Source organism: Tachyglossus aculeatus, chromosome 2, assembly GCF_015852505.1.
Source record: "Tachyglossus aculeatus isolate mTacAcu1 chromosome 2, mTacAcu1.pri, whole genome shotgun sequence".
Lineage (NCBI taxonomy): Eukaryota > Metazoa > Chordata > Mammalia > Monotremata > Tachyglossidae > Tachyglossus > Tachyglossus aculeatus.
In genome coordinates this window covers 68,613,101-68,632,729 of record NC_052067.1, presented here as the reverse complement: position 1 = coordinate 68,632,729, position 19,629 = coordinate 68,613,101, and the positions used below count along the sequence as shown (strand labels likewise).

Here is a 19,629-nt window from a genome sequence, read left to right as displayed (position 1 = left end):
CTCCGTGCCTCAGTTAGCTCTTCTGTAAAATGGGGATTAGGACTGTGAGCCCAGTGTGGAACAGGGACTGTGTCGAACCCAATTACCTTAAATCTACCCCAGCGCTTGGTACAGTGCCTGGCACATAGTAAGCGCTTAACAAATGGCACAGTAATTATCATTATTATTATTATTATGTCCTGCCGACACCTCAAATTAAACACGGCCGAAACTGAACTCCTTATCTTCCCACCCAAACTGTGTCCTCCTCGCAGTCTTTCCCACCACTGTAGACAACACCGCTATCCTCCTTATCTCACAAGCCTGTAACCTTGGCATTGTCCTCGACTCATCTCTTTCTCTCCACCCGCATATTCAGTTTGTCACCAAATTCCGTCAGTTCTACCTCCACAACAGTGCTGAAATCCACCCTTTCCTCTTCATCCAAACTGCTGCCTTGCTGATCCAAGCATTTCTCCCATCCCAACTTGATGACCGCATCTGCCTCCTCTCTGACATCCTGGCCTCCGGTCTCTCCCCACTCACTCACTCTCACTCACTCAGTCGTGTTTATTGAGTGCTTATTGTGTGCAGAGCACTGTACTAAGCGCTTGGAAAGTACAATTCGGCAGCAGATAGAGACAATCCCTACCCAACAACGGGCTCACAGTCTAGAAGGGAGAGACAGAGAACAGTCCATAGTTCACACTGCTGCCCAGATCATTTTATCAACAAAAACATTCAGTCCAAATCTCCCCACTCCCCAAGAAACTCCTTACCCTCGGCTTTACAATAATCAATCAGCTCGCCCCCCCCGCCTACCTTATTCATTCATTCATTCAGTCGTATTTATTGAGCGCTTACTGTGTGCAGAGCACTGTACTAAGCACTTGGGAAGTACAAGTCGGCAACATATAGAGACGGTCCCTACCCAACAGCGGGCTAACAGCCTAGAAGGGGGAGACAGACAACGAAACAAAACATATTAACAAAATAAAGTAAATAGAATAAATATGTACAGGCAAAATAAATAAATAAATAGAATAATAAATACATACGAACATATATGCATATATCCAGGTGCTGTGGGGAGGAGAAGGAGGTAAGGTCGGGGGGGATGGGGAGGAGGGGGCTCAGTCTGGGAAGGCCTCCTGGAGGATGTGAGCTCTCAGTAGGGCTTTTCATTCATTCATTCAATCGTATTTTTTGAGCACTTACTGTGTGCTGAGCACTGTACTAAGCGCTTGGGAAGTCCAAGTCGGCAACACATAGAGACGGTCCCTACCCAACAGCGGGCTCACAGTCGAGAAGGGGGAGACAGACAACATTCATTCACTCAATCGTATTTATTGAGCGCTTACTGTGTGCAGAACACTGTACGAAGTGCTTGGAAAGTCCAAGTCGGTGCATATAGAGATGGTCCCTACCCAACAGTGGGCTCACAGTCTAGAAGTGGGGAGACAGATGACAAAACAAAACATATTAACAAAATAAAACAAATAGAATAAATATGTACAAATAAAATAGAGTAATAAATACATGCAAACATATATACGTATATACAGGTGCTGTGGGGAGGGGAAGGAGGGTAAGGAGAGGGGGATGGGGAGGGGTAGGAGGGAGAGAGGAAGGGGGAGCTCAGCCTGGAAAGGCCTCCTGGAGGAGGTGAGCTCTCAGTAGGGCTTTTCATTCACTCATTCATTCAACCGTATTTATTGAGCGCTTACTGTGTGCAGAGCACTGTACTAAGCGCTTGGGAAGTGCAAGTCGGTGACATATAGAGACGGTCCCTACCCAGCAGCGGGCTCACAGACAACAAAACATATTAACAAAATCAAATAAATAGAGTAGTAAATATGTACAAGTAAATTAATGGCTAATAAATCTGTACAAACATATATACAGGGGCTGTGGGGAGGGGAAGGAGGTAAGGCAGGGGGGATTCATTCATTCATTCAGTCGTATTTACCTAGCTGCTCTCCTCCTCCAAGCCAGCCCTCACACGCCGCTTCTGGAAGTCCAGCCTACTCACTGTGCACCGATGTCCCCTGTCTCGCCGCCGACCCCTTTCCCGCATCCTCTCCCTAGCCTGGCCATAGACACCAGACCATTACTCTCTCCACCTTCAAAGCAGTATTAAGGTCACATCTTCTCCAAGAGGCCTTTCCCAATTAAGCCCTCTCTCTTCCCCAGGTCACTTTCCCTTCCGCTTCACCTGTGTGCTCTGATCTGTAACCTCTGGAAATTTGATATCTGCCCAGCCCCACAGCACTTGTGTACATCTCTTTAAATTATATATTATAAGCTACCTATTTATTCATATTAATGTCCATCTCCCCCTCCCCCTCATTACAGGCAGGGAACGAGTCCCCTAATTCTGTTTGTGGACCTCTCCCAAGCGCTTAGTACAGTGCTCTGCACATGGTAAGCACTCAGTAATTACCATTGATTGATTGATCCAGTTCTTCATTTCCCCTTTCTGCCATTTCCTTCTTCTAGCAATGGCTCACTTGTCAGGTGGGCTTGTCGGACAGAGTGGGTTTAATGGGCTTTTATTTCAACTTGAAAATCACGTTCCCTCTTGAATAGCAATGGAGAGCAGCTTTTGGCCCCTAATGGTGTTTTTAGGCTTGTTTTTTGATAGCTGTATATAATAATAATAATGATAATGGCATTTATTAAGCGCTTACTATGTGCAAAGCACTGTTCTAAGCACTGGGGAGGTTACAAGGTGATCAGGTTGTCCCACGGGGGGCTCACCGTCTTCATCCCCGTTTTACAGATGAGATAACTGGGGCACAGAGAAGTTAAGTGACTTGCACAAAGTCACACAGCTGACAATTGGCGGAGCCGGGATTTGAACCCATGACCTCTGACTCCAAAGCTCGTGCTCTTCCCACTGAGCCATGCTGTATATCATTTCTTAGGGGTTGGTTTGCCACTGTTCCGAAATACCATAAAGATCTTGTGTTGGAGGTTTTTAAAATAATTCTTAGCAATAAAAAACTAGGTTAAACTGGATTTTCAATCCTCCGGTATTTCATAAGTTATACTCGTCACTTTCAGTATTATTCCTCGAAATAAGGTTAGACTATTGTTTGAGTAATACCTTTTATCCAGGGTGTATGTATTCCACTAAGTCTGTTTCTCAGCACCTGAGGTGATATTCATCTGAGCGTCATAGGTAAACCGCTTTCTTTGCTTTAAAAAGGAGGATGAGGATTTGCTAATATTTTAGGGGTTGATATAAACTGTTTCTGTACCTGCTGTTTTAGTTTTCCGTTAGTTAAGGCCTCTCCTTCTTTCTCTTCCCCTCCCTAGAATTGTTCTTTGTGCAGCGTATCATCCGCTTATGTAGTTTACTCATCTTTGGTTTGTGGGCAGGGACATCAATCAATCAGTCGTATTTATTGAGTGCTTACTGTGTGCAGAGCACTGGACTAAGTGCTTGTGTGAGTACGCTATACCAGAGTTGGTAGACACATTCTCTGCCCCGGTGCTTAGAACAGTGGTTTGCACATAGTAGGCGCCTTACAAATGCCAATCATTATTAGACTGTGAGCCCACTGTTGGGTAGGGACTGTCTCTATATGTTCCCAACTTGTACTTCCCAAGCGCTTAGTACAGTGCTCTGCACACAGTAAGCGCTCAATAAATGCGATTGATGATGATGATAGAGGTGGAGACAGGCATTAATATAAATAATAATAATAATGATGGCATTTATTAAGCACTTACTAAGCTTTGGGGAGGTTACAAGGCAATCAGGTTGTCCCACAGGGAGCTCACAGTCTTAATCCCCATTTTACAGATAAGGTCACCGAGGCCCAGAGAAGTTAAGTGAATTGCCCAAAGTCACACAGCTGACAATTGGCAGAACTGGGATTTGAACCCATGACCTCTGACTCCAAAGCCCAGGCTCTTTCCACTGAGCCACGCTGCTTCTCCAATAAATAAATTACGGATATGTACTTAAATGCTGTGGGGCTGAGGAAGGGGTGAATAAAGGGTACAGATCCAAGTGCGAGGGTGAAGCAGAAGGAAGTGGGAGAAGAGGAGATGATAATAACAGTGATAGTATTTGTTAAGCGCTTACTATGCCAAGCACTGTTCTAAACGCTGGGGTCAGTACAAGGTAATGGGGTTGTCCCACGTGGGCCTCACAGTCTTCATCCCCATTTTACAGATGAGGTAACTGAGGCACAGAGAAGTGAAGTGACTTGTCCAAAATCACGCAGCTGACAGGTGGAATAGCCGGGATGAGGGCCTGGTTGAGAAAAGCCTCTGTATGTGTCTACCAACTCTGTTATATTGAATTTCCCCAAGCACTTAATATTGTGCTCTGCATCCTGTAAGCGCTCAGTACATCCCAACGACTGATTGAGTTTGGTCTTAATTGTAATTTAAATAAAGTTTTAATATTTAAATTAAATTGAAGTCTAAAAAATGGAACGAGTAGTTGTCCTTCCCTATTAGACTGGATGTAGTGTGTGGTTTTTTTTTTTTTTTTAGTTTTATTTTGCAATCCTTGAGCTTGGGAATTTGAAAATTAAAGGAAGAAATTTTTTATAATACTTAAAGCTTAAAACTACATCAATCGATGTGCTTATTGAGCATTTACTGTGTATATGTATATCCTGTATATATGTATATCCTGTATATATTTATATATGTTTTTACATATTTATTACTCTATTTTACTTGTACATATCTATTCTATTTATTTTATTTTGTTAGTATGTTTGGTTTTGTTCTCTGTCTCCCCCTTTTAGACTGTGAGCCCACTGTTGGGTAGGGACTGTCTCTATATGTTGCAAACTTGTACTTCCCAAGCACTTAGTACAGTGCTGTGCATACAGTAAGCGCTCAATAAATACGATTGATTGATTGATTGATTGCAGAGCACTTTAGTAAGTGCTTGGGCAAGTACGGTACAACAGTTGGTAGGATCCACCACGTTCCCTGCTCACAAAAAGCTTACAGTCTGGGGGGGGAGACGGACATTAATATAAATAAATTACGGATATCATAAATAAATCATTTTTTCATTTTTAAAGTATAAATGATAAAGCCATTTGAATGGACTAAATATTTTCTAATACTTGCAAGCATAAGTAAGAGTAGATTTAAAAGTTTTGGGAAAAAAGTACTAATTTGTCTAAGCAGAAAAAGGCTTTAGAAGAGAAATTCTACGCTGGTATTTTAAATGAAATTTGTGGAATGTTGAACTCTTTTTTTTTTTCCTCCCCCCCACCAGGTTGGTCCCACTGGAAAAGTTGTAGGAATTGATCATATCAAAGAGTTAGTAGATGACTCTATAAATAATGTCAAGAAGGATGATCCATCGTTTTTGACTTCAGGACGAGTGAAACTGATCGGTGAGAATCAGAGAACCATAGTGCTGTTATATCAAAAAGTTTCCGAATGAGCACGTTATTTAACTCCAAATGGTTCGTGAAGTAAGAAAGTTTTCAGAAACTGTAGTGGAATTAAGTAGGGTGAATTTAGAGGGTTTGAGAGTTTTCCTGTGCTCGTTTGCAATCATGCAGTTTAGACAGTGTGTCATTTTCTGGTTGGTGATCAATAAGCTTCTTAAATTGTTACCTAATCTAATTCTTACAATATTTTCATACCGTAAAATTTGATTAGTATTCTGTTGGTCTCTAAATTCTTTGAACTGTCAAGGTTTCCAATCATTAGACTTCAATTCGAAACCATGGAACTGTCAAAAAGCGCCAGTCTGATAGGGTTGGAAATGGAGGAACCAGAAAAGAATTTCTGATCTTCCCTGACATTTTCAAGCACACAAAGCTGAGGTGCCAGAGTTTAATTTAATACCCAGGGAGAGGAAAAGGGAGAAATTGAACCAGATCCCAGTGCTCACACATTACCCGTTTTATAAATACACACTGTCAAGCTTTTTGTAGTGGTATTTAAGTGCTTACTGTGTTCCAGGCACTGTCTTGAGTGCTGGGGTAGATACCAGTTTAATCAGGACGGACACAGTCCTTGTCCTTTGTGGGGTTCATAGTTTAATTCCCATTTTACAGATGAGGTAACTGAGGCACAGGGAAGTTAAGTGACTTGTCCAAGGTCACACAGCAGGTAAGTGGCAGAGCCGGGATGAGAACCGAGGTCTTTCTGACTCCTAGTCCCGTGCTCTGTCCATTAGGCCATGCTGCTTCCGTACAGAAGCCCCTAAGTTTCCCGGGGCCTGAGGTGGTGCTCTTCAAGTGTACCATGTCGAGCAAGCCATCCAGGAGGCAGCAAGAAGAAGGAAGAGGCCTGAGGTCCTTCTGTTCCCAAATTAAAAATCCCTGCCCAGCTTTCCGATCGGATCACGTGCCCAGAGGAAAGGAGGGGGAATGTAGGGGCTGCGAGCCACTCCAGGAACCAAGGGCCACACGGGCAGAGCCACTGCCATCGCACCATTAACGACTTGTACTTCCCAAGCGGTTAGTACAGTGCTCTGCACACAGTAAGCACTCAATAAATACGATTGATTGATTGATTGATTGATTGACTCCAGAGGCCCCCCTCCGTACACCGGAGGCTGAGCGGTAACAACCCAGCCACCGTTGTTGGTCACCCCTCTCTTTTCCCCTTTAATCTTTTATTCTTCTATTCTTAAATGCTCCCATGGCCTGTAATTTCATCTTGAGTCTAGATTTGCCCTCTCCCACTTGGATTGTGAGCCCCGTGTGGGACAGGGGCCACGTGTGAACCGTTATCGTCATGTTGGCAGGTAGTAAGCGCTTAGTAAACGCCACAACTGAGGTACTAAGTCTTGGCTTCCTACTTCCTCAGGCCTTTTGACTTCAGTCCTGCCAACAAAAGAGGCCTGCTCATTTGCACAGTCAGGCTCTGCTATAACTTGAACCGACCTGGGAAACCATTGGTTATAGTTGTAATAATAATAGTAATAATAATGGCGTTTGTTGAGCGCTTACTGTGTGCCAAGCACTGCAGTAAAAGCTGGGGTAGATACAAGATAATCAGGTTGTCCCACGTGGAGCTCACAGCCTTAATCCCCATTTTCCAGAGGAGGTAACCGAGGCCTTAGAAGTGAAGTGGCTTGGCCAAGGCCACACAACAGACAAGTGGCGGAGCCGGGATCAGAACCCACGACCCCTGACTCCCAAGCCCGGGCTCTTTCCACGAAGCCACGCTGCTTCTCCTAATAATTCCTAGTACTTCTTAGTCGGATCAACAGTGCTGGGGAAGCATGGTGTGTAGAAATCTATACCACTGATTCCGTGGATTATAATTATTTTGAAGACTGGGCCCAGTCCCTTGGGTTTTGTCATATTCCCACCCTAAGAAAAGTTAATAGAAATAATCATGGAATACTCACGGAATGGGAAGCAGCGTGGCATAGAGGATAGAGCACGGGCCCGGGCGTCCGAAGGACCCTTGTTCTAATCCCGACTCCGCCACTTGTCTACTGGGTGACCAGAGGTAAATTCATTCATTCAATCGTATTTATTGAGTGCTTACTGTGTGCAGAGCACTGTACTAAGCGCTTGGAAAGTATCGTTTAGCAATAGAGACAATCCCTGCCCATGCCAGCTTTGCAGTCTAGAAGGGGTGAGACAGACATCAAAACAAGTAAACAGGCATCAATATAAATAAATAGAATTATAGATGTATGAACATCCGAACAAGTAAACAGGCATCAATAAAAATAAATAGAATTGTACATATATACCTAAGTGCTGTTGGGGGCGGCGGGGGAGAGCAAAGTCACTTCATTTCTCTATACCTGGGCCTAAGGGAAAATGGGAATTTAGACTATCAGCCCCTTGTGGGACGTGGACTGTGTCCAGCCTGGTTGGCTTATATCTACCTCAGCGCATAGAACAGCGGCTGGCACATAGCACTTGACAAATGCCATTTATAAAAATACAGTCTTAGGAAGAATGAACAAAAACAGTGGAAAAATACAGTGAAAGTGCAGAATCACGAGAAAAAACAGTAAGGTCCTTATTTAGACAAGTAGGTTTGACATGAAGTGTTAAATAGTGGCATCAGAGAATGGACTGCTTTATTGTGGATCTGTAATACTGTTTGCATTATATTTTCAGATTTATAAATAAGAATGCCATATAAACTTTTCTGAATATTTAGGGTGACATAGTGAAAGCCAGTGACTAATTAAGCCTGAATCAGTCCTGACCATTGCTGCTCAGATGAATCTTGCTAATTTTGGGGAAGGTTGTAGCCAGAGCCTTTGACCGTGTCCTGCGGCCTGATGTGTTCTCGCTGTGCAGACTAGAAAGGGAAGCTACTTGGTTTGTCCAGTTGCTTTGAAATGTGCATTTCATGACCTATTGGAAAAGCACACGGGCCCGGGAGTTAGAAGTCCTGGATTCTGCTTCCGGCTCTGACACGTGCCTGGGCAAGTCACTTAACTTCTTAGTGCCTCAGTTTCCTCATCTGTAAAATGGGGATTAAGACTGGGAGCCCCCTGTGGGACAGGGGCTTTTTCCATCCTGATTACCTTTGCTCAACCCCCGTGCTTAGAACACTGCTTGGCACATCGAAATCACTTCCGTACCATATTTTTTGTGTGCGTGACGTGAATTAATAGTGCTCATTTCTGAACTTTGCTGGAGGGAATTCTGAATTGCTCCAAGGTACTACAGGCCTGAAAACGGTATATCTTTAGATAACCGAATGAACTGTCAGTCTCGTCTTATGCTGTCGAGTCGTGTCCGACCCATAGCGACGCCATGGACACAGCTCTCCCAGAACGCCCCACCTCCATCTGCATTCGTTCCGGTAGTGTATCCAGAGAGTATTTTTGGTAAAAATATGGAAATGGTTTACCATTGCCTCCTTCTGCACAGTAAAATTGAGTCTCCACCCTCGAGTCTCCCCCATGCTGCTGCGGCCCAGCACGGGGGAGTGTTGACTTTGTAACAGATTGCCTTCCACTCGCTAACCACTGACCAAGCTGGGAATGGAATGGGTATGCCTCTGCTCGACTCTCCCTCCCGTAGTCGAGACTGGTAGAGTACTGGAAACTCTCCAGATGCGACCCCGAGAACTGAACCGTCAGTAGCTGTAGTTAAAAAGCAGTCAAACATGTCAAACTTTAAATAAAAAACATTGTTGAGGTGATGTTTGGCACCGAATCTGTACACTGCTACATTTGCTTTAAATGGAATGGACCTCTTTATAAAATGATAATCCTCTGGAAGCGTTTGACTTCAGCACAGAGGTATTTAATGAAGAAAATGCACATGTATCTCCAACCGTATTTAAAGTACAGTTCATTGCTGTGTTTCCTTAGATACTGAGGGGCGAGTCCTCTGAGCTGATTTAAGATTAAACTGTTTTCTGTTGTAGTGGGGGATGGAAGAATGGGCTATCCAGAAGAAGCTCCCTATGATGCTATCCACGTGGGCGCTGCCGCACCAGTTGTCCCCCAAGCAGTAAGCCTTTTACCTGTTTGTTTAGGAAATGGGAAATGTGGATTTCTAAACCAGGGCAGACCATTTTAGATTGCATGTTTTGCTAGATTGGTAAAACGGAATTGAATTTCAAATTGACGTGAAATTGTGCAACTTAGGCTGTTTTTTTTTTTCCTCAAATATGCCTATTTTAGTTTCAGCCTGTGTTACTGCTGGCTCTGTTTCTTGTTTATTACTTAGGGGTGGGAGACGGGAACGGAGTGGCTGGGGACCCCTCGTCCTTGACAGTGGGTGGGTCCTTCCAAATTGTGAATTTTGTGCCACGGGAGTCAAATTTGCAGAGAACTCCATAGAAATCTTCCGCAAAGTCATGTGGCTGCAGACGATGGGAGTTTTTGCTGGTAGTGGTATATGTGGGAGTATTTAAGATGAGTGTTCTTTGTAGCCTCCCCTCTGCCATCACTGAGAAGGGAAAGCTTGAGATAGGACCCTCCCACCTGCAAATGTTATGGAAAGATAATGAAGGCAACAGTACGAAAGGGGAATTCATATGTGAATTTAAAAAATATAACTTGAGACTGAGGAAATGTGATGTAAGGTGTGATGCTGACTGAAGGAGGAAGGAAACAAAGAGTATCATCAAAGAGGTAGATGTTAGAAGAACCCAAAAGGTGACAGTTGAGCTGATGTGCATTTTTGTAAGTAGTGAAAAATGGAGAAGTCTTTGAGCAAACACACTGATGAAAATGAGTGGCAGGAAGATGGGAAACTTGGATATGCTGGATTTTAAGAAAGTATTAAAAGTGCAATTATAGGGGAATAAAGATTCAGGGGTTGAGACTGAGAGGTGGAAGGTAGTCCTTCAAATGCAAAACCTTTTTTTCAGTTATTTTTTGAATTTGTCTTATTACCACTCAATTAGATTAACTAAGTGGACAGGTTTTAATATGATGTGCGTTAGGTCAAAATGATCCCTTTTTTGGGTGTCAGTGGCAGGGTCTTCACTGGGTAGCTTGAGAGGCCAGGGCCATGGCATCAAACCCCTGGAGAAATGGGTGGCAGTGCCACCGTCGTACATCATTTCCCTTAGTTTTTCCTTTTCGGTTACTGTACTTAAGTAGTGATATAATTGACCATTTTTGGAATAATAATGATAGGAATAACAATAATAAGATTTTGTAGTAGAAACTGCTATTTACGAAAGATTCTTGGCTTAGGATAATTTTATAAAGTGAGATTCTTATTTGTAGAAATACGCAACTGGAAATCATTTAGTAATTGCTGAATCTCCTGACAGACTGATGGGGTCCTTTCTTAAAAACCTCTGAGGGAGGAAGTACGCAACTTCCCGCTCTGTCATATTGTACTTTACCAAGTGGTTAATACAGTGTCCTGCACACACAGTAAGCACTCAGTGAATGCCACCACTTAATTGATTTAAATGTTCCATGGTAGTCCACTCCAGTGTTTAGCAGTCCGTAAAATATTTTTTTTAAAGCCTACCCTGATTGGCTAATATTCCAGGCTCCCAATGGGGGTGGGATTAATTTGGCAAATATAATTAGGGCCAGCTGGCTTTCCTCTAGGTTTCTTGTATAGGTCATCAGGAGGGTACCTGGCCTTTTGAGGGTCACACTTTTCTCCTCATTTTCAGACGGAAATTCTGAAAATTCTTGACCTGGCTCAGCGAGAAAGAATGCTAATGCCGAATGGTCCCCCAGAAAATTGATTGGGTTTAGGAGCCAGAGATGGGGAGGTACATTGATCCCTGGACTTCTGTCCCGTATCCCTCATGCACTCTCTCCACCTGTACCTGAAGAGAGCACTGCTACCAGTTGAAACTCACAAAAGCCTTCTAAGGTAGCTTCAGACCGAAACGACATCCAGAACCAACCTAGGTGCTGGGCATATGGGTCAGAAGCATATGTGATCCAGAGTGAATCAAAACGGCAGCGTCGTTGAACTTTGCAGCCCGTCTGTTGGTGACAACTCCTCTACTGGCATGCAATCACGAGAATACTAGGTTGTTTTCTTCAACGTACTGACCACCTGGGCTGAAAATCTTGAGGACCAGCCTGGCCCGAGACGGACCCTTGGAAAACGGGGCCATTACATGACCTGCAACCCCTGGGCCTATTGTAAATTTGGGAGACGGAAGAAGGGGGACTGTTCTTGTCTTTAGGCTTAGGAGTTCACCTCCTCCATGGTTGGCATAGGTCATGGGTTCAAATCCCGGCTCCGCCAATTGTCAGCTGTGTGATTTTGGGCAAGTCACTTATCTTTTCTGTGCCTCAGTTACCTTATCTGTAAAATGGGGATTAAGACTTTGAGCCCCATATGGGACAGCCTGATCACCTTATATCCTCCCCAGTGCTTAGAACAGTGTTTTGCACATAGTAAGCGCTTAACAAATGCCATTATTATTATTATTATTATTATTATGAGGGCTGTATTTTTTCTCCACCTCAAAGAGGCCCAAAAGCAGGGGTGGAAGGGTGAGGGGTGCCGGCTAGGTGGTCCCTAGCCTCTCTTTTTGTGGGGAGATCAGGCCAGGGCAAGACCTGGGATCAGACTTAAGCAGGAGCAGAGTCTAGTTTCTCTCCCTGCCAGGAAGTTCTGGAATACCTGGAATCCACTTAACTTACACCTTATAACCAAAATGCATTTTGGTTTCCATCGGTCAATGAATCATATTTGCAGAGTATTCATTTAGTCCAGGCAGCAAGCTCATCGTAGGCAAGGAATATACCTACTAATTGTGTTGTATTGTGCTCTCCCAAGCTTTGCACGTAGTAAGCACTCAAACACCATTGATTGATTGCAGACACAGTATTAGGTGCTTGGGAGAGTACAGTATAACAGAGTTGGTAGACACGGTTCCCTGTTCAAAACAAGCTTACAGTCTAGAGGGGGTTTCGCTGTGGCTTGGCTGTGGTTTCCAAATAATTTTGGTAATTGGTGCATGTGCCGGGGATGTTGACAAGACACCAAATGGATGACGTGCGTATGTTATGTTAATTTTTTTGTAGCTTATAGATCAGTTAAAGCCTGGTGGAAGATTGATATTACCAGTCGGTCCTGCAGGTGGAAACCAGATGCTGGAACAGTATGACAAGCTAGAAGACGGCAGCGTCAAAATGAAACCATTGATGGGGGTGATATATGTGCCTTTAACAGATAAAGAGAAGCAATGGTCCAGGTGGAAGTGATTTTCTGTTCCACTGTCTCTTCTTCCACACACACACATACAAGGTGAAAGGGTGTGGATTTTAAGAAGTTAGACCACAAGGGCTGCCTCTGCTGATGGTATCTTTCTGCTACTCCATGACATGAAAAGTGGCCCTTTGTTTTATTTCAGTGTGAGATTTGTCAGATTAAAATGGAGAAAAAGAAATCATTGCATGCTCTAATTCTTTTGGGAAGGCACAAAGCTCAGCTTTGGGGCAAGGGGACCGATCTTGAAATTAGATGCAATGATATTTTTTGAGTGGGTAAAGTGCTCCGTACTTTCAACTGTTTTCACACTCAAATCTGTTTTTCTATTAAAAGAAAAAGCTTACTGTTTTCATAAAAGAAAAAAGCAGGTAAATACGATGGAGTTATTAGGGATTTCAGATAATGTGTCACAGGCTTCAGAGGTTTCTTGTACTGGGCCTTGATTTTAAGTCTGCTTTTGCAAATCAGGACATGAAATGGTCATTACAAATGTTAATGTTTTAAAATAATTCTAAATGTTTAACTTTGGGCTGCAAAATTAGCACAGAATCAAGTTATCTTGTCCAAGTAAAACTCATTTTGTTGAATAAATTATGCAGAATTTCTGTCTTGAAGTCAATCAGTCAGTGCTATTTTATGGAGTGCTTACAGTCTAGAGGGAGTGTCAGACATTAATGTAAATTTTGGTGTTAAGCGCTTACTATGTGCCAGGCACTGTCCTAAGCACTGAGGTAGATAGAAGATATTCAGGTTGGACACAGTCCCTGTTACAGATATGTACATAAGTGCTGTGGGGCTGGAGGGGGGATGAATAAAGGGAGTGAGTCAGGGTGACATAGAATGGAGTGGGAGAAGAGGAAAGGAGGATTTAGTCAGGGAAGGCCTCTTGGAGGAGATGTGCCTTCAATAAGGCTTTAAAGGGAGAGAGAATAATTATCTGTAGGACAGAAGGGAGGGCATTCCAGGCCAGAGGAAGGATGCGGGCAAGAGGTCGGTGGTTAGATGGAAGAGATTAAGATACAGCGAGAAGGTTAGCATTAGAGGAGTGAAGTGTGTCGGCTGGGTTGGAGTAGTAGGGTAGCGAGGTGAGATAGGAGGGGACAAGGTGATTGAGTGCTTTAAAGCCAGTGGTGAGGAGTTTCTGTCTGATGGGGAGGTGGATGGACAACCACTGGAGTTTCTTGAGGAACGGGGAGCCACGGTCTGAAAGCTTTTGTAGAAAAGTGAACCGGGCAGCAGAGTGAAATATGGATTGGAGTGGAGAGAGAGAGAGGAGGCTGGAAGGTCAGCAAGGAGGCTGCTGCAGGAATCAAGGCTGGATAAGTGATTGGATTAACATCCTTATAACACTAAGGGAAACTGAATCAAGTAGAATTTTGATTCTAGCATTAGCTGCAAAGTGCTTACTTTCTGTTTTCTCTAAGAAAGTTGTCAGTGAAATCTAGAAACAAAAGTTATTTTTCTAGATCTTAATGAATGCACTTAAAAAAACTCATTGAAATTTTCCCTTTGATTTTAATAATAATAATAATAATGGTATTTGTTAAGCGCTTACTATGTGCAAAGCACTGTTCTAAGCGCTGGGGAGGTAACAGGGTAATCAGGTTGCCCCACGGGGGGGTTCACAGTCTTAATCCCCATTTTACAGATGAGGTAACTGGGGCACAAAGAAGTTGTGACTTGCCCAAAGTCACACAGCTGACAATTGGTGGAGCTGGGATTTGAACCCATGACCTCTGACTCCAAAGCCCAGGCTCTTTCCACTGAGCCACGCTGCTTCTCTTCTCTTATTTTCCATAGTAATCACCAATATTAACCAATTTAACTGATGCTAACAGATTTAAACAAAAGGAAGAGCAAAAAATAATGTTGCTTTAAAAATTATAGGAAATGAGTTAATTCAAGCATGCTGCAATTTGCTAGGTATTTAGGCAAGTGTGTGCTCTCAACCTTCCAAACAAAATGCCATTTAAAAAGAAAATTCAGTGATTCAGCAGTTTATTCATGCTGCCTTCCTGGATAGGTTTGTCGCAATTGCCTGGGATATTTTAATTGTAGACCCATTTATTTATTGAAAAAGTCAATATGTAGGGATACTGGACTATAAACAGAGAAAGGCAACTGTTTAACTATAATCTGGGAAGTTGAAAAATAACGAAAAATGAAAATCCAGAGGCAAATTCTATAAATGAAAGAAAAAAAGGATAATTGCATTTTTCATTTGCATCTTTGTATCACTTTACATACAGCCATACAGGGTGTACATTTTATAGACTCTCAATCCGAGATGAAAAGCTTCAAATTAAACTAAGTAGTTGGCAGGAGTATCAATTTTAAGGGAAATGACACAACACAAATTTTTGCCCCAAAATATCTCCTCCACAGTCATGGAACTGGAAAATTTTCGATGAGTCCTCTAGACTGTCAAGTCCTAGAGGGGAGGGATCATGTCTTCCTAACTCTACTGTTCTCTCCCAAGTGCTTAGTACAGTGCTCTGCATTCAGTAGGTGCTCAACAAATACTGTTGTCCGGTTGATGGGAAATACATCCCTTTGCCTTTAGTCAGTACCACTTTTAGTACTTCTCAATCCTGAAAATCCGAGCGTGGACCCAGGAGTCAGAAGGTCATCATCATCAGTTGTATTTATTGAGCGCTTACTGTGTGCAGAGCACTGTACTAAGCGCTTGGGGAAGTACAATTTGGCAACATATAGAGACAGTCCCTACCCAACAGTGGGATCACAGTCTAAAAAGGTAATGGGTTCTAATACCGGGTCCTCCACTTGTCTGTTGAGTGGCCTTGGGCAAGTCACTAAACTTCTCTGTGCCTCAGTTACCTCAGCTGTAAAATGGGGATTAAGACTCTGAGCCCCATGCGGGACAGGGACTGTGTCCAACCTGATTTGCTTGTATCCACCCCAGCGCTTAGAACAGTGCCTGGCACATAGCGCTTGACAAACAATACGGTTATTATTATGTGAGGTTTAATAGTCTTGGAGGTCAGAGGCTCCACAGCCTTCTGTTCTATGGCTTAACCACCTTCAGTGTCAGGAATTATTTTACACTGATTTGTAGTTCCATTTACTGTAGATTAAGCCCAGGCCTTTGGCTCTGCCTTCACTGGAGATTGAGAGTGATTGAAAGAATCTTTCTGAATTTGAAGAACGCTATTAAATCCTCCACCACCTTTGTCTTTTCCAGGTTGAGTAATCTAAGTTCCTTTAGACTTACTTTTTGTCGACCACTTTGGGTTGTCCTCTGACCTATGGCTAAGTTCTTCACGGAGCCCTATAGTTAGAGAACCCAGAACATGTCTGCACATAGTAAGCGCTCAATAAATATGATTGATGATGATGTCCCAGGACCCTCGAAAGGAATAAAAGGAAAGTACAGGAGTGAAACTTTCTAAATGTCCTTGAGTATGCCTCGGCTGTTGTTCTGCTGCTGCTACTCACGGGTGGCCACCCTGACCATTCACAGCAGCTTATTTAAAGGTGTTTTTTCTATCCTTGCCGACTTGTCTGGACCCTGGGAATTGCCTGGAAGCTCTTTAGCAGGAGATAGGACGGAGTGTGATAAGGTTATAAAAGCTAAACATGCCATTTTAAGCAGCCTAACTTTCTGCCATGACGGTTCCTGGATTAAGCTTGGAGGTTAATAATAATGGCATTTATTAAGCGCTTACTATGTGCAAAGCACTGTTCTAAGCACCGGGGAGGTTACAAGGTGATCAGGTTGTCCCACGTGGGGCTCACAGTCTTAATCCCCATTTTCCAGATGAGGTCACTGAGGCCCAGAGAAGTTAAGTGACTTGCTCAAAGTCACGCAGCTGGCAATTGGCGGAGCTGGGATTTGAACTCATGACCTGTGACTCCAGAGCCCACACTCTTTCCACTGAGCCACGCTTCTTCTCTAGGTTGGACTAGAGATTTAAAACAAGCAGGTGCACAAGCTTCCAAAAACCTCAGTTTTGTCCCCCTGGAATGCTCCCCTCTAATATTAAGCGCTTACTACAGTGCTGGGCACACAGCGCTCAATAAATAGGAATGATTGAATGAATTAGGTTGATGGTTAGCGTTTTATTTATGTATATGCATGACCTGACCAGCTGGAATTGTTTTCCAGTAACACACTTGCTCCATGCAGGCACAGTCAATCCATCAATCAATCGTATTTATTGAGCGCTTACTGGGTGCAGAGCACTGTACTAAGCGCTTGGATTGTACAAGTTGGCAACATATAGAGACAGTCCCTACCCAACAGTGGGCTCACAGTCTAGAAGGGGGAGACAGAGAACAAAACCAAGTCACTGGGTGATCACTTATTAACTCTTAAGAGTTATGCAGTTTGCTTTAGCAATATGCTTCATTGAAAATAAGATATCAGTTGGGGTAGAAATTGGTGATAAGTTTAGATGATGATGTACTTCATTTTGTGTAGCAGGTAGCATAGTCGGTGGAGAACTAAATTGATGACTGCTCGGAGTAACTTCTTCAAATCTTTAGGGAAGATATACATAGTTTGGGCCCTAACTCTTTTCCTGGCCATTCCTGGCCCGTTAAATTTTATTATAGTATTTGTTAAGCATTTACGTGTCAAACACCGTACAGAGAGCTGGGGTACATGCAAGTTTGTCAGGTTGGACACAGTCCATGGCCCACAGATGCTAATCCTTCAATTAGATCCTAGAAGTCTGCTATATTTCCATTATTCTGTACCACAATGTGGCCCTGAAACCTAAAGAAAAAGTAAGGGGAAACCATACATTAATGGATGTCAGTAGACTCCATTCATTAATTTTAGCATCTGTCTTTCAAATAAACAACTGATCTTCATTATTCCAGCTGACATCTCCTGGGAATCACAAGTTTGCAGTTGCTAATTTTTCTCTGATCCTGCCTTAAAGGAACCAGGGAGCAATCTATTTCACAATAAGAAAGGAAAAATGAGAGAAATGGCATTAAATTTGGGGTGATTTAAGAATAGCGAATTTTGTTTATTGTTTTCTGATTATTTTCCACTTGGGCCTTTTTATAAGACATTGGTTAATCTATCAGACTCCTTCATCAAAGAACATCCTTGGATTTCTCATTTCAAAAGGCTTTTTAACGCAATTGAATTATTTTGTAAAGCGACCTCAGCATCTTCATAATATGTGAGGAAAAAGCTTTGTACTTAAAATACTCTAAACGAGGTAGACATTTTTAGAAAGTACATTTAACATCTCAAAGAACAACTGTTGAGCTCATCTGAAGGCTGAGTCAAAATACTGTTTCATGAGACCTTTAATGGTGATTTGTTTTTGTATCCACTTTTACTCTCTGGGAGACTTGAACTGTGAAATTGAAATTGAAATGCCTGAGCATGTGATTTTGAGCATTCGATTCAGGCATTTATATTTTTAAATCATTTTAAGTAAGTCTTCAGTAGGAGTATTAGGTGACAAAATTTGTAAATTTGATATGCTTCAATTGCATATCATTCGGGGGGGTACTTTTTTCTTTGAAATACCTTGAATCGTAAATAAGCATATAAAAGGCTATAATTTTAAGTAGAAGCTAAAACATTTAGTTATACTATCTAATACTGTTCTATACTATTTATAATACTATCGAGATGTATGTTCAAGGTTAAAAGAGCCCTACATTTAGACAGCGTATAATGAATCATTTCAAAATTAAGACTATTGGCATGGACTCCTTTCAGTTAGGTTTATCATATCAAAATGTTTAGTTTTGTGGCTAATTTTAATATCAAATATAAGCAGCAATTTCCTGGATCTATCTGAATTTAAATGTAGATATTTTTAGATAATAAATGGACTTTTTTAAGATCGTGGCCTAGCGGAAAGAGCACAGACCAGGGATCAGAGTACTGTGGTTTTAATTCTGGAATTCTGGCTCTGCCACCAGTCTGCTGTGTGACCTTGGACAATCACTTAACTTCTCTGTGCCTTAGTTGCCTCATCTGCAAAATGTGGATTCAGTACTTGTCCTCTGTCCTACTTAGACTTGAAGTCCATGTGGGACCTGATTATCTTGTATCTACCCCAATAGATAAAGCGCTCGGCACATAGTAAGTGCTTAACAAATATTATTATTACGTTCTATGAGGCTTAAATATACCGCAAGGCTTCTAGGGATGCAAATGGCTGTTGATAGGCAAGGTGTCTAAACTTTAATGATAGGCCACAGTAATGTTAATCAGAATAACGTGTGTTTCTATATCAAGAATGAAATGACAACTTGCAAGGCAAAAGCTGCAATATAAAATCAGAAAATACGATAGAAATTAAAATAGCATTTGAGTGCACCTTCAATCATTAACTTATTCTGTGGGAAACAGGTTCTCTAGTTCACCTTTCGTTTCAATTTATCAAATAACTTTCTGGTTTCTCAATTATCCCCCAATCATTAAGCTGCGAGAGAAGCCATTCTAATGGTTTCGTTTTAGTGTGCGTTTTTATTCCTTGTTTTTTCTGGCAGTCACTGGTTTCACAGTGTTGGCTTTAGCTGAGCGAATGGTTTCTTTAGGAGCTGGTTTATGAAATCCGCCTACAAGCCGAAACATACCAACAGATGATTGGGTTTCTCCAAATGTTCCTGAGCTGTGGATTTGCAGGCCCTCCCAAATGAAGTGTAAAAGTTAAATAAAAATCAGGGCCTTATTTTATAGCCCAACGCGAACCGGTTGGATCTAACTCAGTCATATTGTTCGAAAGATTAAATTAGAGAGATGACCATTTTTTGCGACTGTAAAATCTCTCCGAGTTTATGGCATTTGTGGAAGAAAGTAATTGTGTAGATTTAAAACTAAAAACAACGGTCGTGTAGGGCAAAGCATTCACATTTCACTGGAGTAGCCGAAAGGTGTTTGAGATGGCTGATGCTTCATTTGGCTTTTGCTTGAATGCTTGGAGAAAGTTCAGGCATGTGTTTTCTGAGCTTTTTATTTTTTCCTCCTTTGGTGATTGGTGTATTCCTGTTGATGCACTGTGAGAACTGAAAACATCAGAGG

General features: G+C 42.4%; 1 protein-coding gene and 1 non-coding gene across 3 annotated transcripts in view; one reads left to right on the top strand and one right to left on the bottom strand.

Annotated features, from left to right (window-relative positions):
• PCMT1 (protein-L-isoaspartate (D-aspartate) O-methyltransferase) overlaps nucleotides 1–19,629 on the top strand; it is a 46,957-nt gene that overhangs the window by 26,465 nt on the left and 863 nt on the right. Inside the window, exons 5-7 of one of the 2 annotated variants that reach the window (XM_038767543.1) lie at nucleotides 5,237–5,357; nucleotides 9,331–9,416; nucleotides 12,425–12,594. In XM_038767543.1, the coding sequence (XP_038623471.1) occupies nucleotides 5,237–5,357; nucleotides 9,331–9,416; nucleotides 12,425–12,594 (377 nt within the window). Of the gene's footprint in view, nucleotides 1–5,236; nucleotides 5,358–9,330; nucleotides 9,417–12,424; nucleotides 12,648–19,629 lie in introns of both variants that reach the window. The other variant, XM_038767552.1, reaches the window with a different exon arrangement.
• Nucleotides 8,894–9,031, bottom strand: LOC119924882. The gene has a single exon (XR_005449562.1). It is a non-coding gene; the product is annotated as a small nucleolar RNA SNORA7 (small nucleolar RNA).